This window comes from Fusarium redolens, assembly GCF_020744475.1.
Source record: "Fusarium redolens strain MPI-CAGE-AT-0023 chromosome Unknown BKA55scaffold_10, whole genome shotgun sequence".
Taxonomy (NCBI): domain Eukaryota; kingdom Fungi; phylum Ascomycota; class Sordariomycetes; order Hypocreales; family Nectriaceae; genus Fusarium; species Fusarium redolens.
In genome coordinates this window covers 37,402-59,182 of record NW_025763673.1, presented here as the reverse complement: position 1 = coordinate 59,182, position 21,781 = coordinate 37,402, and the positions used below count along the sequence as shown (strand labels likewise).

The window sequence follows — 21,781 nt, the reverse complement described above, 5'->3', positions numbered from 1 at the left end:
TCATACATAGATGGTTATAATTCTTGATTCGACACCACTGGCTCCGACTTATCGGAGGTGCTTCTGTGGCACCAGCCGAAGCTATAAATCACGACCGGGGAAGTCAAGTCAGAGAGGATTGGGTGCTGGCCTATCATTTCCACAGAGCAAAATCGAATCCTGTAGAACTAATTTATTTCGCTTCACATTAAAGAGGTAGAGTTGGCGATGCTTTGCAACCCCATTGACGAGCCACGACTTATCTTCGTCTGCGCGAATACCCGCAAACAAGGGTTCATCAACTCTGTTCATTCCAGGCTACGATGGCGGCGATGACAAAAGCCACGTCCTGTTTGTTATCGCTAAGGGCACTCGACGACGAAGACATCGACTACGCAACAGCCCACACCGCGTGCGGCATTTTAGCTGCAAATCAGTGGGATGGCATCTTTTCTCGAGATAGATACGGGACCCAAAAGGTTGAGAGACCTCAAGATGGGGGTCCCACGCGATAACCGATACTTCTATCACCTCCCTCCAGCCTCTACAGACGAACCGTATCCTATCCTCGCTCGTTTCAACGACTAGCGCTTCCCTCACAATGCCTTGCCTCCCTTATGGACCAGGCTCCAACGGGATCTGTCCTTGGGTGTTAAGTCAGCGAGTCGGTATCAATAACGGCCATTGGTCGCTCAGCAACTATGCCGACGGGGTGTTATCAGCCCATCTGGTTCTATCTGCATAGTCGAACTGGTGGTCAAGAAATCACATGGCAAGGTAAGAGAATTATAGCGTAACCTTTCTCTGAACTGAGGTCTTGGTTTAAAGTCGAAACTGACACTCGCTATAGCATGGACGGAAACGGAGAGACGAACTTGTTCTCTACGAACCCGACGAACGCCGCAGCCAACTATATTCCACTACGCAACGATATCTATAAGATATTTAACGAGCGCCACTTCTGCCTAGTGTTAAAGGAGCCACGCTCGAATAAGTTCGCCAATAAGGGCGAAAGGGTGGTAGTCCTGAGACAATTAGAAGCCGAGTCAACTTCACCTAAAGGCGATAATTGCCGAACGGGTGAGCTTATGAATGACAATATCCCACCCAATACAGCCTCTCAGGCTAGACCTTACCTTATCGCTCACGTCTTCAACTCTACGCCGAGCGGACAGCTTCCGAGGCTATGGCATAACCGGCGAGTCCACACCCTACCATCGACAATACCAGCTGAGTGCCTCTTTGCCCGATTTACCTGGACTGTTTTCTCGCCAACTATCTTCCGCGACTTTCTTTACGCAACAGAGGCATTATCTAATCTCGTATGGGACCCTAGCAAATCTGAGCATGAGGTGCAAGAGGCTAGCCCAGAAAGATATCGGGCCATATATACTGCTTCAAGGTCTTTAAGTGAAAGTCCGACGAAGAGATCTTGGATTGATATCGATAGGCAACAGGAAGAAGACAACAGACGGCCAAAGGAGGACGAGTAGACAAGGGAGTGGAGCGATAGCGATGAGTAAGATGGAGACAGTGGATATCAAGATAGCATACGGCCGCCTGGGGAAGCGTCATCAGAGACAGGTTGAAATCTAGTACTGCTTGGGATGGGTTGTTGGAGTTGGATCCAGACCTGCCTCGCTGAGGAGTGCTCGCAATCTCTTGGGTTGGTCGATGGAGAAAGTCAAGGTGTATTTATGAGAGCCCTCTAGTCCGGCGTTCCCCGTGGGAGCTGCCACTCCCCACGGGGGATAAGACGAGATAGAGTTCCCCTCAAGTTACTGTGCGTAGCTGCGATACGGGCTCTGCTCTAGGGCAAACCACCCCTTCTTCCGTTATAGGGTTGCTTACGGCCGAGAGCCAGGTGGCTTATAACGCCTGAGGCGGTTGCGTCGGCCCGGTCCATAGCCTGGCTTGTGTTGCGTGGTGGCCCTAGTCCTACAGTCCAAAATCAACTCTAGTAGAGTTGATTTTATTGACCCACTTTAAACCTAGTAGGGTTGATTATTGCCAGGGTGTAGAGTTGATTTGACATTGTTCTATATACAGGAATAGTACCGGTAATGCAAATCCTATTCGAGCTTTCATAGCCTGAAGAGCTTTACGAAACCGTTTGAGTTTGGGCTCAGATTTGGCCGAGGTCGCCAACCCGGCATTGCGATATTGTCGAGCAGCTACGATCCAAGCGTCGAGCAACGAAATCGGGCATGTCAGTCCCTCCAAGTTTGGCTCGCTGAACAGCCCGCCGTCCCGCTTCGATGCTGTCGAGAAGAGATCTTTGTTCACGTTGTATCGTTGGGCGTAAGCGATGCCTCCCTTGCGCAGTGGGTGGGAGCGGCGAGTCTCCATTCTGGCGCTTCCAGCTTGGCTGGTGAGATTCCAGTTAAAATGTTCGGAGGACATCAATGGTTGATCAGTACTGTTTCTCATCGTATGTGCCCATGACTTTAAACATCTACTTTTGAACAGAAACGTGCACTTTTCCGAAAATGCAGTATCCTCGATACCAACATCCACCCATGTGTTGGACAAATTAGCCTTTGACCAGTCTAGGAGTTGCTGGAGGTGATTCACGACCTGAGGGCGGCATCGCTGGAGCGTTGGTGATTTAGCTTCCAACTTGATGTTTTTCGCACTGAGCACAATGAACATTCCGCGGAATATAGCATGTTCGGGTCTCTCAGTGTGCTGATTCCTATAGTGCCAGACTTGCTGCAAGTATTCGTGCGGAAGGTAGTGGTGCATATCCATCTTGTTATGAACCATCCCCCCGCAGGTTTCCCTTTTGCGACTGTAAGCCTTGCTCTCCACGCCGTCGAATGAACGAGGATGGTGCTGTGTCACGTCAGGTGGGCAACAGTGGCGGATGGCGGGTAGGAGAAGCTCGTTGATCCACGTTCGCCTTTCACTGCTGGTAAGGTAGGTAGTTGTTCGGCGTATGTGGGAAATCCCAAGGAAAAAAACATATGCGCCAAACTGAGGAGACTGTCTTCCATTATCTCATCGGAGATGAGGAATGATATGAAGTGGTATTCCTTGATGAAAGACGTGCATACTGCTTTCGAAATTTCTAGAAATCGGTGGATGATACGACACGTATAGTCCACGGTTGACTGATAAGCACGAAGCCCAAGAAATAATGCTGTCCACGTCCCAAGTACGTTGAATGTCCGGGGTGCTTCTCTGGGATACCTGAATGTCAAGTTTTGGACAGCTCCCTCCACCACTTAATATCGAGGACCAATTCAAGTGAGCAAGGTCGTTTGCATCTGCCTCAGCACGAGGTGACGCGTTACCGATTGAGTCTGGGACTTCAAGATTCCTCCAGTAATCGGCTATATCCAACAGGCCACGTCCTTGCTGCTCATCCTGGCTGGTCTGTTCTGCATCATTTTCCTCTCCTTCTTTTTCGCAACGACATGCGCGTTCCCAGGTTCTCTCCAAGAAACGCTTGGCCAAATAGACATCTGATTCCACAGATGCTCTTGTAGCATCATCGTCATCAGGATCCATCTCGCTTTCGGTATCCAGGACGTCCGAGTCAGAGCTGGCGCCAGATTCTCAGACATCTTCGAGTTGGGACTCAAAATCAGGCATTGCCCCCTCTTCAGTTTCTCCTTCATTATCCCTCTTGTCTCCATCATCTCGTACCTCATACAAGTTGTCTTGAAATGCTGACTTTGGGCTTGTGGTGATACTACTTCTTTCATACGACATATCCGGCGTCCTTGGGACCTCTGAAGAATTTGACGGATCGTCGACGCAACGGAGCTCAACATCCGAGTCTTCATGTATGCCATTGTCTCTAGCAGCACGGTCCGTATCACCATCCAGGCTCAGGTCAGAGTATAGAGGTGACGGCGCTCCTTCTAGACTACAAAGTGGGCCTGGGCCTGATTCCGTCAGTGAGTCAACCCTGTGGCGTGATCCAGATGCTGTACGAACGGTGATGCCCGATCGCCCCCTAGTGTCGATCGTCAAGATGATCCACTTCTGCTACAGTCATATGGCAATATGGGGGATCAGGATGACGGGATATTAAGAGAACAAAAGTGTTTCAGAAAAATACAAAAATGATACAGAACTTAAAGCAACAGATTCATAGCTAGATGAGCTTGATCCCATATTTTTTACTACCTGGTGGCATGAGTTATTGTAGTTTAAAATAATTGTTGGGTTAAAGGTCGAGGAAATGCTCGCTGACATAAGAAAGTCTTGGCTCGGGACCCAATAGGCCCACGGGTACCCGTCGCTATAAGGTTTTCCAAACTTTCCAGAATATCTTACCTAAATTTACGAATAAAACTATGAAAACATTTCTATAAGTAGATGATGGCATTTTGAATATATCCGAAGCTTTCTCTCGGTTTAAATCATTTATTGTAATTTGTTTGGATTTTTTACAACGTACAGAATTTTATTCCCACGGGTACCCGTAACCAGAAGCGAGATTCTTATGTAAGCGCAACTTTTGAGATGTTTTAGTTCTCCGAATTCTATATATTATTCTGTAAAACTATCTTAGAGACTTGAAGTACGATCAAAAGATACTGTAGGCGTTTTTTTTTACATTTTCAAGATCTTTCTTTGTGTTGTAAAATGAAGAATCATAAAAATTTTTATTGCGACGGGTACCCGTGGGCCTATTGGGTCCCTCTTGGCTCAGAATAATTCCTAATAGGAAAGGCGTCGGCCCAATGTAACGTCTTGGCTCAGAAAAATTCAAAAATGGAATAGCTCCGTCTCTGTTCCCGTATCTTATCTTATCGAGTTAAAATCCAGTAGACAAATCCGACTTCAGGTTCAGAGCCACTAGGGAATTTTTCAGCCAAATTAAATTACGATTTCTTCTTTAGGGCTTGAATTAGCATTCCAAGCCAAGTTTTATTCAATTTCGATTAGCATTGCAGTCATGGCATATCGTATAATATTGCTAAGATTGGACTCTTGATCAAGCGTTACATTTCCTACTATGGACTAGCGCATTTCAGCAGTCAGCTTAGTCACACTTGCCGTGTCACATGCCAATGCTCAACCTACAAGTAATTTGGAAACCCACTGTGATTGATAAGCGAGCGGATCAGCTTAACCTACACCTGAGAGGTAGTTTTTAAAAGCTTATATAAAAGTCAAGCTAAGCTTAGAATAGCTAAAATGTGAAAGTTTTACAGTCACCAAAGCATGTAATAAAGCTATATACCTGGTGAGATGATTATATAGCAATATCAGAAAATCATTTATCCTGGCCCGGATTAAATTATCTACCGATGGAGGCAATATGTTCATGTTCAAGCGGACTTTGAGTTCTACAGCAGCACCTCCAAGGGAGCTATCCAGGGTTATGGATATGAGTTTCACAAGAGTGTGTTCAAAATGTACACATAATTCCTTTCCAAGACACTGACGTAAATCAGACGATGAATACGGCCCCCGTATTCTTCGATTCGCCGACGTCAAGAGCTTCTCCATCCACGACGTTGCTCTCGTCGATTGTGAGTATCACCGCCCCTCCCTCAATCAGCGATAATATTAACAGATCCAGGTGCCCGCATTCCACTTCTCTATAGATACCTGCTCCGACAGTGAAGTGTACAACATGGTCATTCACGGAGGTAACCGAGGTAGTCTCGATGGTATCAACGTCTGGGGAACCAACATCCAGTAAGTCCTCTTTACACTTCTTAGGTCGTGACTCAAGCTAACTTTCTTTTAGTATCCACGATGTTGAAGTCAGCAACAAGGACGAGTGCGTCACCGTCAAGAACCCCTTCGACCACCTCTTGATCGAAAACATCTTCTGCAACTGGTCTGGCGGTTGTGCCATGGGCTCCCTGGCCACCGACATTGGTAACCATTACTCCCATCTCACTTACCCAATCAATGCTAATATGAACTAGATATTCACGATATCGAGTACAACAACATCTACACCCAGCGTTCCAACCAGATGTACATGTTCAAGTCTTACGGCGGCAGCGGCACTGTCAACAACGTTGCTCTCAAGAACTTCGCAGGCCACTCCAATACCTGCACGCTCGACCTCGATGCCCAGTGGAGTCCGTGAAGCCCATCGCTGGCGATGGCATTCTCTACACCAACATGATCTTCTCCGGCTGGTCCGGAATCTGTGCCGACGGCCATCAGAGAGGACCCATCAAGTTCAACTGCCCCGCTGATATCCCGTGCACTGACATGCAGGTCGATGACTTTACTGTTGAGAGCAACAAGGGCGATACTGTTGAGCACGTGTGCAAGAACGCTTATGGCTCTGGGGCTTGTCTCAAGAAGGGCGATGGTGATGCTTACACAACGACGCAGACTGTCGACGGTGCCAGCGCTGCCACTCCGACAATGGATGGAGAGATTGAGAATGGTCTTGGTCTTACTGTGGCTATTGCGATCCCTACCATCAGAGCCTCCTTCTTCCCCGGTGTCGCTGCCATCAGTCCCCGCATGGCCGACGCCGCCAAGGCTCAGGATACCGCTCGTGTAGAGACTTCCGTCCCCGCTGAGGCTGAGACCACTGCTGACACTTATGCTGCAGCTGATATAACTGTCCCTATCAACGTTGCTGGATCATCTTCCACCTCTGCTGTGACCGACGAGGTTACACTTGTTGCCACTCCTACGGCCTCCGTCGACGAGCCGAGCAGCCTCCTCCCCGAGGAAAGCTCTACTCTTGAGACTGCTGTAAAGGCTTCCAAGACTGCAAAGGCCGCTGCTAAAACAACTGATGCGCTGCCAAGGACTTCCTCTTGCAAGGCAAAGAGACGCCGAAGCCTTCAATCTAAGCATTTGTAACCTTTGTCCTGGGGCTGAAACCGGGCGCTAGATTCTGCCAGGTTTGATATAAGACTTGTCGTTGGAGAGATTGAGAAAGTACCTTAGCTCTCAAGATGGAGATTACGGACATCTAATCTTAAGTTAAGGTCAAAGTTATATGTATATTATTCTATTTTCTTATATATATACTATATGCAATAAATATTTAGATAACCAATAAGTAACCCCCTCGATGATCATGTTGGTGGCTGAATACCTATATGCAGTGTCATGTAATGCGGGGTACCTACGATGATCAACAATATTCTTTCACCTGTCAACGACGCTTTCACGCAATTGTGACAATCGGTTTGACCTAAACATGGATAACGCAACAGACACGTCGACAGACAAAAGTAGGGAAATTGTTTCAGATGGCAATATTCTTCTAGTCGTCGGACCAGACAAGACAAGACTTCGTGTCAAATCTATGTTATTGATGGCAGCCTCAAACCCCTTCTCCACCATGCTCGGGCCAAACTGGAAAGAAGGGCATGACATGCGACATCATCATGGCCCTTTTGAGGTATCGCTGCCGGATGACAATGCTACTGCACTGGAAATCATATGTTCTATTATCCACTTCCAGAACGATAAGGTCCCTCGGACCCTCGCTGCTGCAGATGTCCTCGCAGTTGCCGTCGCCGCAGATAAGTACGATTGCCTCAACGCCCTGAACTTTGCCAGCAAAACTTGGCTCCGAGAATGCAAAGGGAACCCGGAAGATCTGATGCTGCTGGCTACCGCGGCGTACCTCTTCCGGAATGCACAAGCGTTCAAAGAGCTCACATCAGCTTTGGTACTGAACCATCTTGGTTCTTATCTTGGTCTCGGTGGGAAGGAGGTTGAATCCGTTCTGCCGTGGGAGGTATTCTGTATGTGTTTCAACGAGCATCTGATCATATGACTGACATGCAAATGAATAGACTTGCTGGAAGAGCAAAGAGGTTTCGCGAGGCTGGAAATAGCAGAGATTCTTATAAACGGAGTGAACTCTGGGCGCTGTGATTATGGATGTGGATGGACAAGCACATATGCCCATGCATATATCAGCAAACTGGAAGAGGAGAATCTTTGGCCAGCAAATTTCTCCAATACCTCTATCTCAAATGCGCTACGTAGAGCAGAGATGATGCCTGATCCAGTCCCTAGCGAACGAACTACTACATGTAATAGCGCTCGGTGGCATCGTGTTCCAGAATATAGGACTAGTCGTAGCTTTAGGCTGGAGCGCTTAAACAAGAGTATCGGGGTTTGCCTTGAATGCGTTTGTGGAGGGAGCAGCACCAATGAATGTAAGCAGCCATCTCATAGTTCTCAGGACTAATTAGTATAGTTAGATATAAAGATTAATGGGTTAAGTTATATACAAGTGTGTAGTGGCAACCTTCATCTCGTGGCCAGTCCGCCCCTCACAGGTTGCACCAGCCGCAATTCTAAAGTTGTCGGAGGCTTATAGCTCCGCTAGCATTCGTCGGCCTAGCCAGACTAACACCAATGGGTAAAATAGGACATGCGAATCCGGCTCCCCCCAGGCTTGAGTTCTGGGAGGTGTTGGTGGAATTCGCGCGGGTAGTCGACAGAGGTATTTTATTTTGCCAAAATTCAACCACCACGATGCATCCCAGAATTCTTGCATCAAACGATAGAAGAAAGTACTCAAGTGATTTATATCCGTAAACCCATTTTTTATTCACCTCTGGCCAGAAAATATGTAAAAGAATGCATCCGAATTGGTGTCGAGACGGAAGCATGGTCCGAGCTCAAAGGGGAAGCCATACCTGCACGACCGATGGTGCACCTAAGATCACGTGACCTTCGCACCACCGGTCGTGCGAATAATATCCGTCATGTAAGAGGCATAGGTGGCCTTATGGAAAAGGGGTAAATTTGCACCCCAATTCAACGATCAACAGTTTCTGCAGCATCAATTCAACTTGCTGTGCCTTTCTTCTACTATAATGGACTCAATTGGCATTCACCGTCAATTCCCTGATGATGCTCTTCCTCCTGAAGGCCACTACAGCTCACGGGAGGAACTACGTTCAGCAATTAATGCTTGGGCAGCGCCACGAGGTTATGCCTTTGTGATCAAGAGATCTTCGAAGACTGCCAATGGAAGAACTCACGTTATCTTCAACTGTGACCGTGGAGCAGGGCGTATTCCCTCCCTTTCAGACCGTCGGCAAACTACAACACGTCGTACAGGATGCCTCTTCTCTGTATTAGCAAAGGAAAGCCTGTGTAAGACCATATGGAGTCTCAGGCATCGTCCCGGACCTCATTTCAGTCAGCACAATCATGAACCAAGCTTCAGTGAAGTGGCACATCCAACACTTCGTCAGCTATCACGCCAAGAGGAAATAACAGTCAATCAACTCACCAATGCCGGCATTGCGCCAAAGGAGATTGGATCCTTCTTACGCATTACCTCAAATACACTTGCTACGCAGCAGGATATCTACAATTGCATTGCGAAGGGCAGACGAGATCTCTCTAAGGGCCAGAGTAACATTCACGCCCTTGCAGACCAGCTCAATGACGAGGGCTTCTGGAATCGAATATGCCTTGATGAGAGCAGTAGAGTTACAGCAGTATTATTTGCACATCCGAAGTCACTGGAATACCTTAAAACATATCCTGAAGTGCTTATATTGGACTCTACATATAAGACCAATAGGTTCAAGATGCCTCTCCTTGATATAGTTGGAGTTGATGCTTGCCAACGGACCTTCTGTATTGCATTTGCATTCCTCAGTGGCGAGGAAGAGGGTGACTTTACCTGGGCTCTTCAAGCGTTACGATCTGTATATGAGGATCATAACATAGGCCTTCCATCTGTAATACTTACAGATCGGTGCCTCGCTTGTATGAATGCTGTTTCCTCCTGTTTCCCAGGTTCAGCCCTATTCTTATGCCTATGGCATATCAATAAAGCAGTTCAGAGCTATTGCAGGCCTGCATTTACTCGAGGTAAAGACAATCCTCAAGTTCTTGGAGGAGAGTCTGAAGAGTGGAAGGAGTTCTTTAACTTTTGGCATGAGATTGTAGCCTCAACGACTGAGGATATCTACAACGAGAGGCTTGAGAAGTTCAAGAAGCGTTATATCCCTGACTATATCAACGAGGTGGGCTACATCCTGGAAACCTGGCTAGATCTCTATAAGAAGAGCTTCGTCAAGGCTTGGGTCAACACTCACCTTCACTTCGAGCAATATGCTACATCACGGGTTGAGGGCATTCATTCGCTTATCAAATTACATTTAAACCACTCGCAAGTTGATCTCTTTGAGGCCTGGAGGATCATCAAGCTTGTTCTGATGAACCAGCTTAGTCAACTTGAGGCAAATCAAGCCAGGCAGCATATTGGCAACCCTATTCGCGAATCTAGGGTATTATACAGCAATATCCGTGGTTGGATATCACATGAAGCCCTGCGGAAGGTTGAGACTCAACGGGAACGACTATTGAAAGAGGTTCCTGTGTGTACAGGGGTATTCACTAGGACTCTTGGTCTGCCTTGTGCTCATAGCCTTCAGCCCTTACTGGAGCAGAATCAGCCCCTTCTACTGAATCATTTCCACTCACATTGGCATCTTCGACGCCCAGGAAGCCCCCAGTTCCTTATTGAGCCTCGTAAGCAGTTTGATCGTCTAACAGCTAGTTCAACGCTGCCACCAACAAGCACACAACGTGAGCCTTCCACGTTTGAGCGTATTGAGAAGGCACTACAACCAAAGGCACCGCCAAAGTGTTCAAGATGTCATCAGCAAGGCCACATGATGACCTCTAAAGCATGCCCCCTACGTTACAAGCATCTATTGCAGGCTCCTACCCAAACCTCTACGATACTGGCTCCTACTCAAGCCTCTACAACAACGCATACAATAACACATACAACAGCTCGCTCTGTAACCCGCTCACTATCCCCATCATCCTCATCAGGATCCTCTATAGTATCCGAGATTGTAGCCTATACAACAACACATACAACAACACATACAACAACTCGTGTACTATCTCCTCCAGCAGCCAGACCAGGAACTGTTCCTGCAGCAAATGCGATAGCAGTGCCCGCATTGCGAGCTGATGATCCCCGTGCCATCTTCCAACGATATAAAGAAGCACGAGAGGCCTGGTTTACTACATTGCCTCGGGGAGCCTATAAGACTAATCAACAATACCGTAGGGCTATGGGGCTGCCTCTACGTTATAGTAAAGTAGAGTATGACTGGTGCCTTGACTATAAGCAAATGGGGAGTCATTGCAAGGTGGGAAACGGCACTAGAGACTGGACTAAAGAGGAGATGATGAGTTATCTTGATTGGGATAGAGCTGAGAACGATCGGGTTGAACAGAACGTAGAGATAGAGATGGCAGAGCAGCCTTTCTCACGGCGGCGAGGTATGCAAGATATCTGGGATGCAGCCGAGAGAGATATTATGTTGCAAGAGAGTATATTTCAAGGGAGATAGCCTAGAGGTATGATCCCACGGTATTAACATTTGTAATACTAAGGGCATATGCAATTATAATATATTATTAGAAAGAGAAAGGAAAGGCAAATCTTCGAGTATAAGTGCGGTGATCTAATGGCTTAATTTAATAGAGTTATAATTGAGCTCATATATAGGGCTAAATGTTAATATATCTAACACACTCTACCCTCCCAATCATAGCAATTAATAAATAAGACTTACAAATCCTTCACGATGACTTCCGCTTTATCAATAATATGGTCCTCAACAAGGGAGTTAAGCAAGGCGGGGATAGCTTCCGCAGCGGCTATGGTGTTGTAATGAGGCATTGTACGTTCTTTATAGCCCTAAGATAGAGCAATGCGTTGCAGATAGATAATATAATATACATTAAACAGCTAAGCTTACAATGAACCATTATATTACTTCAATTCTATAAATAACAGCTATTTTCGTAGATAAAAGATGAATACACTTACCCACATATGTACACTCACCTATGCCTCTTACATGACGGATATTATTCGCACGACCGGTGGTGCGAAGGTCACGTGATCTTAGGTGCACCATCGGTCGTGCAGGTATGGCTTCCCAGCTCAAAGAGACTGCTTACGAAATATCGTTACAGCCCTGTCACTTATCGTTACACCCTAGTCGCTTTTGCGGGTGCAAAACCAATGAGAGGAGGGCTTGGAGCGGACGGTATCCCTGCTGGCTCCATAGCATCGTGATCTACTCCAGGAATGAGCCAATAGCGCCAGGGCTTGAGCCGGACGATATCCCCGTAGATTCCACAACGACGTCCTAAAACAGCTAGACTTTGTCTTGGGCCATGCTTGACTGAACACCAAAGAAGATATCCCAGTACCCGTTGGCTCGAGCCGGGGGGGGGCCAACTAAGCAAGCTTAGTTGGGCACAAAACCTTGAGACAGGCACAAAAGGTGAGACAGGAGGCCTTGATAAGATAAGAGAGAATAAATATAAATATAATAATAGGATAATAAATAAAATAGTTAAAAATCTAAAACAAGTATTTTTATATACTATAAGCTTTATAGAAAAATAAGAATTTTAGTTTTTAATTTTATTATATTATATAAGCTTTAAAATAAGACTTTTAAAATAAATATAATAATTTTTTAATAAATCTTTAATAATTAAAGAAAATATATAGAAATTAAAAGATACTTTTTATAATATTATTATATTATAAAAATCTTAAAAATAATAATATTTTTTTATTTATAATTTTATTTATATTTAAAAGATTATTTTTTAAGAAATATAATAATAATAATATATATGGCTTTATATATTAATTAGAGTTTTTTTAGAATTTTATTATTATATAATAATGTATATAATAAAATAAAAATACTTAAAGTATCTTAAAAGAGCTTATATAAGTCTTATAATTAAGCTTTTAAAATTTAAAAATAAAATTTATAATAAATTATTACTTTTTATATAAAGTAAATAGAGTTTTTTAACAATAAAATTTAATATATTTAAGTTATATATATAAAGTAAAAAAATCTATAAAAATTATAATAGTTATATATATAGCTTAAACTTAGGTTTTATTTCTTAGTAATGTTACGACCCATGCGGCTACGTCACGTGGCCCCCACAATTTCCACCAATCACAACAGGATCATCTCTCCCATTAACGATCCCATTCCATTGGATCACTTGGATCACGACGCTCCAAGATTGGATCACCATGGATCACCAGCGATCCCCAGCGATCCAACCCTCGGATCACTCTCATTCTTTACTGAGCCACAAGGCTACCCTTAGTATATAGAACACATTCATTAGCACTTTCATAGAACTTAGCTCACCAGCTATCAATAAGACTTCTTTACATCAATAAGCCTAACACGCATTACTTGATCATTAAGAGACGTGACACTTCGCACCGCTCAGCATCACGCCCTACGTTATCTGCCAACATAAACCTAGAACGGACTAGTTTATCCCTTGGAAACCACAACCGTCACAAGTAAATTCTTAAATTTTTAAAAAAAATTTCTTAAGGAATATATTAAAAACTAATTTATTTAATTCTATAAAAATACTATATAAATAAAAAAAATATCTTTAAATAGCCCTTTTTATAAAGAAATTTATAAAGTTTTATATAAATTGCTTATTAAGCTAGATCCTATATAATATTAATTTTAAGAATAATATTTCCTCTCACGTGACTTTTACACTCAAATTTTGGTGTGATCGATCTGTACCCCAATGACCCCACCCTAAACTTCATAAAGAGCATGTTGTTTTGGAGCGGAAGGTGCAAGTGCTCAATACTATATTTTAATTTATTAATTAACAAATTGCCCTGGCATTACGCGAAGCTGGCAGATTCTTCAGAGGCGGCTGTCCCCTATGCTGCTTTTAAAGAAGCAGGCTTTATAGTCCGATTTGCTACAGAACCTGAAAAGGCCCCGGAATATAATAAGAGGATAATGGAAGGCGTCACAGGGAAACTTTACACTTAGCTATTTAATAAGTAAATCTTTATTATAGCTCCCAAGCCTCAAGGCAGTGCAGCTCTCTTATATTAGACTTTAATTTATTCTTAATATTAATATCAAGGGTATAGCAGTTGTGGCTTATCTATAGCCTATCAGCTGCTGTTGTTGGTTGTTGTATCCGACCCTGATCTGCTATCTCCACACTACCTACAAGAAACCTGACAACGCTTTTTGACTTTTCCCAATCCCTCTCCACCTTTCTTAATTATCCATAAATCAAGCTGCAGCTAAAATGGCCAACTCTCCTTGGCCTTCAAACGCCATGACGGTGCCCGTCGCCGTTCCTTCTTATCTCCGTGATAGTGGGATTCCCCCGAAATTGTCTCAGGACCTTGCACCATGCGATATAGCGGCCCCCAAGACTGAGGTCATATGTATTGTCTGTCAAAAACCGGGATCGCTCAGATGTTCTGGCTGCCACGACGCCGAGTACTGCTCAGCCAACTGCCAACACAGTGATTGGGATATGCACAAACTGGTTTGCAAAAAGCTATCATCTTTTTCCAGCGAACCGCGACCATCAAAGGACCATTTCAGGGTAATGATATTTCCCTATCAGGCATCAAGTCCCGAGTTCTGCTGGGGAGTTTTCAAGAAAGACAAGCTTGGCTCTGATGAGCTCGTGATTATGCATTCGACTATCTACAGTTGGAAGGCAGCGATGAAGGGACGATATAGCGGTCCAGATAAATTTAATCTGATCGTTCGTGCCCTCAGCCGGGATAATGCTACGCAAGGAAAGACTCTCGGGCACGCGGTCAAAACTGCTTCCTGGGAGCCTTATCATGAATTGAAAGGCCACCTGGACGGTTTCAATGAGACAGTCCTTGCTCTAGCTGGCCCTTTGAGCCGTCGATTCTATGGTCCACTTGTGGCTTTTGCATATAATGTGGATAGTCAGTTTCATTTCGAAACTATGGACGACATATCAGCTGCTGACTTTGGAGCGTTGGTCGATGTCTTCCACAATTCGGACTGGAACCCGACCATCGCTCGTGTTGAGCGATATCCTGGAAAGACCATTTCGGCAATTTTCCTTCCCGACCCTTTCAATGTTCATCACATGGGTAGCCCTTATACAGAAACGATATCAGAGAGCCCTGAGCTCTCGATCCGTGGCATAATCGGCGCCCAGGATACAGTCGTTGAGGTGAATATTACTGCTGCACTCGACTCTAAACAGCTTTGCTCGCACGATTCATGCGACCTTGACGCTGTATCGATTAAACAGCTGTGTCTCAATGGGCGAATGTTTCATGCGGTGCTACTGGGGCCTCTCCTCTTAGACCTGCCCTGGATTGGCAGGATTGCTACAATCACTGTCGATCATGGTTCCTTTCCCATCTACCGCTGGCAAGAATCACGCTCCCGCTTTCTACGTCGGGGTGTTCTCCTTTGTTACAAATTGCTAGGTATCGAATTCGTGCGTCAGGGTGATGGAATCATGGTCTTCAATGCGTTTGGCGTCAAAATAAACCCACTCCATCTGATTGCTTACGACGAGTTTATGTTTCGCCAACTTCAGACTGACAAATCGAAACGCCAGCTTTCCAAGCTTGGCTTTCTCTCATTCTGGAACGACCTCAAGTCAGGCGAGGTCAAAATAACAAATGAGATCAAGAAGCATCAATATTCCCAGCTTAACTTTCTTGAATTTTGGGACGATTCCAAGGCGGGCGAGACCAACACAATGAATCACGTCGAACTCGACTTCTCTAAGGAGTCGTGTCCATATGACTGTCCTGCGGATGCAAAGTCTGTTCTGACTGAAGACGAAAGCCAAGTATTTCTCTATGTGAGGAAACTGTTCCGGGATCCAGGCTTTGTGAGAGCCAATCAGAGAGACTGGTTAGAGATACTCTATGATGCCAATGTGGTTGTACAAGACAGGAAATTGGGTCCAGCTTACTGGGCGGATGAACTGGATAAGTTCTTTACTAATTACTTAACCTCTTTAGTAAATGATTAATAAGTAAAAGGAAATACTAAGTAAATATTAAGAATTTACTTATTAAATCGCTAAGTGCTTCACACATCATGATCAGGACGTTCGGCGAGGCCATCAATAACGTTGCACAGAAGCTTTCTGGTTCTTGTCCCTCTACTCTTCTATTCTAGATCGTCACCTGCCCCTGTTCGTCGGTTGCCCCCCTACTCTTCTATTCCTAATTGTCGTGTACCCCTAATTGTCGCCTACCCCTGTTTATTTCTCACGTCTTTGTTTATCTCCCGTCTATTCCCATATGACCATACTATGGTAACTTATGTTTTCTCATTTCGATCGACAGTCTGCGGGCGCATTACTCACGCGTGTTTATGAGTGCACTCCAGGAGGGAATCAGCACTTAGGTTTTCAAGACCACAAACAAAATTTGTTTTCCTGTATAACTCTTTCCGAAAGCTTAACTATCACAAAGTATGAAGAAATATATTTTTTCATGATTGTGTCTGTATTTCTGTTGTAGCTACTTGTTAACCCAAGAAACATCGCCGTTACCGTTCGACCGTGACGATTTCTCTTTATGGATTAGCACAGTTTTTAGAGAACGTGATGATTCCCCAATTTGGCTAGCGTGGATAAACTGTCCCATATCGTCACAAGGTTTATGCGACTGGAAGTAAAACACCCCTGTGCTTTACGGTCGGGCATCTTGCTGCACTAGGGACTTTGTTCCTAGCGGAATAAACTTGAATAATGCCCGATTTGGAGACTGCCCTATGTCGCGGGTTTCCGATAGAAGTCTGTTTCACACCTGAGTTCCGGGCAGATCTTAATTGGGAGTTTCTCAAGTTCGCCAGCTTTGCTGAATCAGGCTTCATAGCATGCGCGTATAGCATCGGCAATGCGGCAGGTATCGGCTTACCTGGCGATGACATTGTTCGCAGCCGTATATTAACTTTGACTTTGACCATCAATCGACTCCATAGCATCGCTCTCAAAATCGCTATCGCCCTCCAGTCCAGGGTCGAACCACCGGTGCAAAGCGAGAAGACAGCAAAGTGCACCTCGCCTCCCCTCGCTAGACTGAATATTGAACCACCTAGTGCCATGCATATGGACAAATGTATCTTTGCCTGGATCAGATATAATATCTAGTTGTCCATTAAGCGTCGTCGCACTGAGATACTCAGCATAGTTGCAACCAAATTCGTAACGAATGAATCGTACAAAAGTCCCGACGGCAGCAACGACAAATATCCTATACGGCACAAATGTTCATCAGTAGTGGAGGCTTCAGAATAATATAAGGAGGGAGGCGTACCCGTCTCCCAAGAGTTGTTGGTTACTTCCCCATGTGATAACAGCCTCGCCGAGATACTGCGCTAGATATTCGTTTGACAGTACTGGGACATGCTTATTCTCCTTCTCATTGAACTCAATATCTTTGAAGACCCTCTTTGCTTCGAGCAAAGCTTGATAAGGATGCTCCACCTCCCAGAACCCATATCTTTTTCGCATTTTGCATATTCCCCCATCATCCTCGGCTTTAATGGTGACGAGATTGCTGAGTCTGTACTCAGTCTTTTTGCGCTCAACCCTGGGTCGTACTTCTGTGTCGCGCAAGTTATGTTGAAGCAGACATCGGAGAAGTGCGTGTTCTAAAAAACTTATCACAAGTCTTATAGTGACCTCTTCAGGTCTTGTCCGTCGTGCATCGTGTTCATCCTTGTCTATGTCCTCTCTTTCTAAACCCATCTCGAATTCATATTCAGATGAGGAAGGTATCGTAGGCGAGGACGAGCCGTGAATTACAGTTGATGAGTTCTGGTATCCTTCTTTTTGCACCATTCTTCTATCCCGCTGAGGGTGTAGTCTTGGTTCGACATCTCGGTCGTGCCGAATCGCACGAGCCAGATCTACCCAGAACTGACCAAGCGGCAAGCTCAAGAGCTCGCTGTCGGATTTGGTTGTTATGCCATCCGGATTGGAACCCACGAGAGACTGTACAATTCCCCAATCAAGGTTTTGATGAGTAAGCTCCGGATTACAAAGAGAGCAGGACTCGTTATGATCATTAAGACATGGCAATGTCTTCCATTCCAAAGGATTTATCAAGAGACGATAAGCGATAAGATGTCGAACATTCCACTTACTTGCAGAGCTGCGAAGCTCGTCAGTCGTAAGCTGCCAAAACACACGCAATCCTCCATGTGCATCAGAGATAGCTTGGTGATCTTCGCGGGAGCGAGGAGTGTATAAATGGTTCGGCATGATCAAGCGATTGGTGACTATAGAGTTCGTAAAGCTATTGCTATAGGTTCTTGTGCACCGCAGCTATATTTACTAAATCGAGTGTACAAGAGAGTATTAAAAGAGCCCTGCTTTTCTTCCTTACGAATGACAGTGAGCTAATTTAAACGGACGAACAGGAGGAGCACGAACAGGACCCCGCACTTCATTGAGGTCAGCCTGACCAATCACAAAATTGGTAAGACATCGAAGGCTCACTGACTAATGCTTCGCCCCGCTTGTGACAGAAGCGATATTTTTAGCCTTTGCAAGCCTGTCGCGCAATCAAACGCGTCTTCATCCTCATTTCAATATGGCAGTGCCGACACGGTCAACACAACGTCAAACCCCTACGAGCTCTACTATCTCCACAAAGAAGGATGACCATCTACCGGATAGTGTAGATGCGCTCTCGTTCACCCAAACGAGGAAGAGAAAAGCCGAAAAATCTCTTCCAAATCCTTCAAAACAAAGACATGTCTCCTGCAATGACCGCCCACGAATTCCACGCGACTTCCAAGCGCCATTTCAAGTCCCCAAGGAGAATGATAATGCGGGTGAGGAGCATGTCACGTCTTTCTCAAACCTAAGGCCCTCGATGTTGTCTCTACATGATCTGATTCGACGGCACCGACAACGTCTGTATGTTCATCCGTTGCAATGGACTTTACAGCACCTTGATCTTCTCGACTGTCAATTTGTTGATCAAAGCCAGGTGTCGAGGGTTCCTTTGAACGATGTCACCAATAGAAATTTACAGCAGAGCGTGCAGACTCAGAGAAATGCACCATCCCAAAATATCAAAAAGGCTTTAGTATCGTTGCGATCGCATTCCAACAACGACAAACTCCGGGGTTGGGCTATCGAAGATCTGATGGCTGCTTACGGCTTCCACCACCAACCTGGTCAAAATTCTCGTGAGGGTGATGCTCTACTACTCAGGTATGGCCCGCATGACGAAGTGCCGTTTCAAGTGGATGCATTCTCGCGTTCACACGCCTCCGTGGCTTATCTCGATCTTGACCGGATCGAATCACTTCGAGCCAACACAGTCTACACGAGGTCATATCGTAGACTATTTCAGAAATGGCCTAAAAACGAGCCCGTGAAAGCGATTCTCGAAGCAAAGTTACGCCAAATACGGCCTTCTGCAAGACAATATGATCCCTTCATTTTGGCGGTCCTGGTGGCTTTGGCACAGGAGAAACGGAGATCTTGTGCAACACACAACGCTACAAAGGCATCAACTTCCACGCTAGAGTTGGACGCAAGGACAAAATTATCACATACAACAGACCCTATAGCCTCTTTCACGCAGGTCAGTATATTACCCGAATGTAGCCTCTGTTACTAAACCCTCTCGCATCAGGTTCATGTGTTAGCCACGAGTACCAACAAATTAACACGCCTTTGGACATTTACTGCTCGTTTTCAAGCGTCATTTTTAAACAAGTTTGACGATCCATCTCAAGCCTTCCATGCTGATCCAGTGATCATATCGTGCTCGGAGATACCGCTTTCATCTGCTTCTGCAGCTACGGATATGTTGGACAAGGTCTTTGGAACTTCTGACCAAATCCAGTAGGCAAATTCGACTTAGGGTTCAAAGCCACCAGCACATTTTTCGGCCGAATTAAGGGCCATGACGAGACGCTGGCTTTTCTGCTGGAGAATGGAGCTGATCCAAACGCCCGGGACAGTGATGAGTTCACGCCTATTTTGCTGAGACGCTGTTATCAGACTCTTCAAGGAGCCTCAGTCCCACTGTCCATACTATTATTTGCTGAGTCGAGCTGTAATAATTACCCACGATACCCAACTTAAATAGCAGATAACAAGTGGTGCTTCAGCATATTGTCGTGATAGCTAGGGTGGTATGACTCTACGCACCTACCACCACCGTTTCTAGATATTCTAACTTCACTAACTTATAGTCTATAAATTCTTTTGCTCGAAGATTCTTCAGTCTTAGAAGCATATAAGTTTACGATGTTAATCTCATATGAACATTAAGTGCCCAAGTGGTTAGTAATCGCACTATATGAGCGGGTTTTTTATCGTTATCCTGATGAGTGGCCCTATTTTTAGCTAGATAGACTTTCCATTACTTACAGAAGATATTTACTAATTCATATATGTGAAAATCATTCCAAGCCGATTTATATTATTATAATAACCTTATGTAATGATATCGGCGGATGTGAAAGGTACTGAAAGCCGGGTTTCCGGGGATATGCTACCCTATAGCTAGAAACATGGCTTGACCTGCTTACAAAATTCGATGTAGAAACAGAGCGTATTAATTGGAATTTATTTGCGAAAAGTATGCTTACTGCCATTTTATCTACTGCTAGTCAATTTTTGGTAACATCGAGGCTTGATTTTTATCAAAATTCCGACCTTATTTCTTTCATTTTTAGCCGATTTGGTTTTCTGTACTCTTATAATTAGGGTCTCTAAATGTTAAGAACGTACCAATCTTTGCGTAGTGTATTCCAGCCTGAATAATCCTAAGTCTTGATCTGCATAACTTAAGACCAGACAGAGACCTTCAGGCAGATTGGCTGTTCATAATCACCGCGAGATCATCCTACTGCCCTATCACAGCTAATAAATCTAACCTGGGACGGAGAGAGTTTGCTAATGATCCGGCAAGAAAAAGGACATCGAGAAGCACTCTAGTTGGTGCATCTAACGATTCAAAATTAGCAGTCTTCAAAATGTGGCCTTCTATTTGAAGGTAGTTATTGGCTTGTTAGCTTGAGCACGGAAATATTAACCAATTAGACTGCAAAAGAAGCAGGACGAGGTAAATCAGCAGAAAAACATCCCTGTTATGCTATGCATACCAAACTTGATGGGTATTAGTCTGTGCTGTGGCGATCCCTTGAGTAGGGTTGAAGTGCTTTCCATGTTTCCTCATTTCCCTTCCTTTGCGAAAAGAGCAGCCACATTATGATTCGTCAAAATAGGATTGTGGTTGTATGGCTGCACCGGACATGGATGGAAAGGGAGATAGCTGCATATTTTCAACCCCCTGGAAAGCAAATAGCGGGTCGTGCCTACGTGTACCACTACAGTCATCCTTGAATTATGTTGTGTAACCCTCGGAAGCCATCAACTCCGTCTTGGCCCTGCTCTACGCCTCAGTATTATATTATTTTAGTCTAGATCGGCCCGCCCCGGTGTAGATCTCTGCAGCCGATGGAAGAGCTACGCTAGCTCCATGACGTGACGATGGACAACCTTGTTGCTAACCCCCACTGCTGCTGCGGTGGCCGTTTGGACGAAAACGCCTTTGTATTTGTTGAAAAGTGATCCGATTAGTATAGCTGCATACAACAGCTCGAATAATGGCAGGTGGCGATTCTGTTCACGTAGCTGACTGAGAGCCCCGTTGCATTTGTGATACCCCACCACGCAAGACACGCCGCTTTAGGCAAAGATCTGCGCCAAGTGATTAGGCACATGGGCTAATAGGGAAATGGGAGCAGCGTATTCGCGTTTACTTTTAAAAAATAAATTTAACGTGTTTGATAAGCGAGTTGACCAAACAAGCGAGTTGATCACTGCACTGTATAACTATAAACACCCTACCCTATAGCATTCTTAGGCTATAAATAAAATAGCTAAATGTCTGAAAAAAATATTTTTACTAATAGTATAACGTGGTTGATAAGCGAGTGAGTCAGACAAGCGAGTGAGTCAGCGCACTGTACAGCTAAAA

At 44.9% G+C, this 21,781-nt stretch overlaps 7 protein-coding genes across 7 annotated transcripts; 5 read left to right on the top strand and 2 right to left on the bottom strand.

Annotated features, from left to right (window-relative positions):
• Window positions 1-621: 621 nt before the first annotated feature.
• Window positions 622-1,712, top strand: BKA55DRAFT_63042 (uncharacterized protein). Its single transcript, XM_046196944.1, has 2 exons — window positions 622-756; window positions 830-1,712. Exons 1-2 carry the CDS (start codon window positions 749-751, stop codon window positions 1,470-1,472), a joined length of 651 nt encoding a protein of 216 aa, XP_046047831.1. The 5' UTR covers window positions 622-748; the 3' UTR covers window positions 1,473-1,712.
• Window positions 1,713-3,895, bottom strand: BKA55DRAFT_701570 (uncharacterized protein). Its single transcript, XM_046200601.1, has 2 exons — window positions 3,172-3,895; window positions 1,713-2,964 (listed from the first exon to the last, which is right to left on the bottom strand). Exons 1-2 carry the CDS (start codon window positions 3,490-3,492, stop codon window positions 1,984-1,986), a joined length of 1,302 nt encoding a protein of 433 aa, XP_046047830.1. The 5' UTR covers window positions 3,493-3,895; the 3' UTR covers window positions 1,713-1,983.
• A 1,362-nt stretch (window positions 3,896-5,257) lies between these two features.
• BKA55DRAFT_540579 (uncharacterized protein) lies at window positions 5,258-6,780 on the top strand (the record flags this gene model as incomplete). The annotated part of the gene is made up of 5 exons (XM_046190285.1): window positions 5,258-5,341; window positions 5,394-5,471; window positions 5,522-5,640; window positions 5,693-5,826; window positions 5,915-6,780. The coding sequence occupies 5 exons, from the start codon at window positions 5,258-5,260 to the stop codon at window positions 6,778-6,780; spliced, it is 1,281 nt and encodes a 426-aa protein (XP_046047829.1).
• A 295-nt stretch (window positions 6,781-7,075) lies between these two features.
• BKA55DRAFT_701558 (uncharacterized protein) lies at window positions 7,076-8,128 on the top strand (the record flags this gene model as incomplete). Its single annotated transcript, XM_046200600.1, has 2 exons — window positions 7,076-7,676; window positions 7,728-8,128. The coding sequence occupies exons 1-2, from the start codon at window positions 7,124-7,126 to the stop codon at window positions 8,126-8,128; spliced, it is 954 nt and encodes a 317-aa protein (XP_046047828.1). The 5' UTR covers window positions 7,076-7,123.
• Window positions 8,129-14,364: 6,236 nt separating this feature from the next.
• Window positions 14,365-14,766, top strand: BKA55DRAFT_515004 (uncharacterized protein; the record flags this gene model as incomplete). Its single annotated transcript, XM_046187997.1, has 1 exon — window positions 14,365-14,766. A coding segment is annotated over one exon (402 nt), but the record flags the coding sequence as incomplete, so codon positions are not given.
• Window positions 14,767-16,716: 1,950 nt separating this feature from the next.
• BKA55DRAFT_514584 (uncharacterized protein) lies at window positions 16,717-18,036 on the bottom strand (the record flags this gene model as incomplete). Its single annotated transcript, XM_046187974.1, has 3 exons — window positions 16,717-17,023; window positions 17,087-17,304; window positions 17,362-18,036. The coding sequence occupies 3 exons, from the start codon at window positions 18,034-18,036 to the stop codon at window positions 16,717-16,719; spliced, it is 1,200 nt and encodes a 399-aa protein (XP_046047826.1).
• A 331-nt stretch (window positions 18,037-18,367) lies between these two features.
• On the top strand, window positions 18,368-19,639 carry BKA55DRAFT_540575 (uncharacterized protein; the record flags this gene model as incomplete). Its single annotated transcript, XM_046190284.1, has 2 exons — window positions 18,368-19,372; window positions 19,424-19,639. The coding sequence occupies 2 exons, from the start codon at window positions 18,368-18,370 to the stop codon at window positions 19,637-19,639; spliced, it is 1,221 nt and encodes a 406-aa protein (XP_046047825.1).
• Between the last annotated feature and the right edge of the window lie 2,142 nt (window positions 19,640-21,781).

Coding starts and splice junctions, on each gene's coding strand:
- BKA55DRAFT_701570 (XM_046200601.1), bottom strand. CDS start 3,492: ATGGATCCTGATGACGATGATGCTACAAGAGCATCTGTGGAATCAGAT. Junction 2,965..3,171: donor GTCCAAAACTTGACATTCAG/GTATCCCAGAGA, acceptor AATGGAAGACAG/TCTCCTCAGTTTGGCGCATA.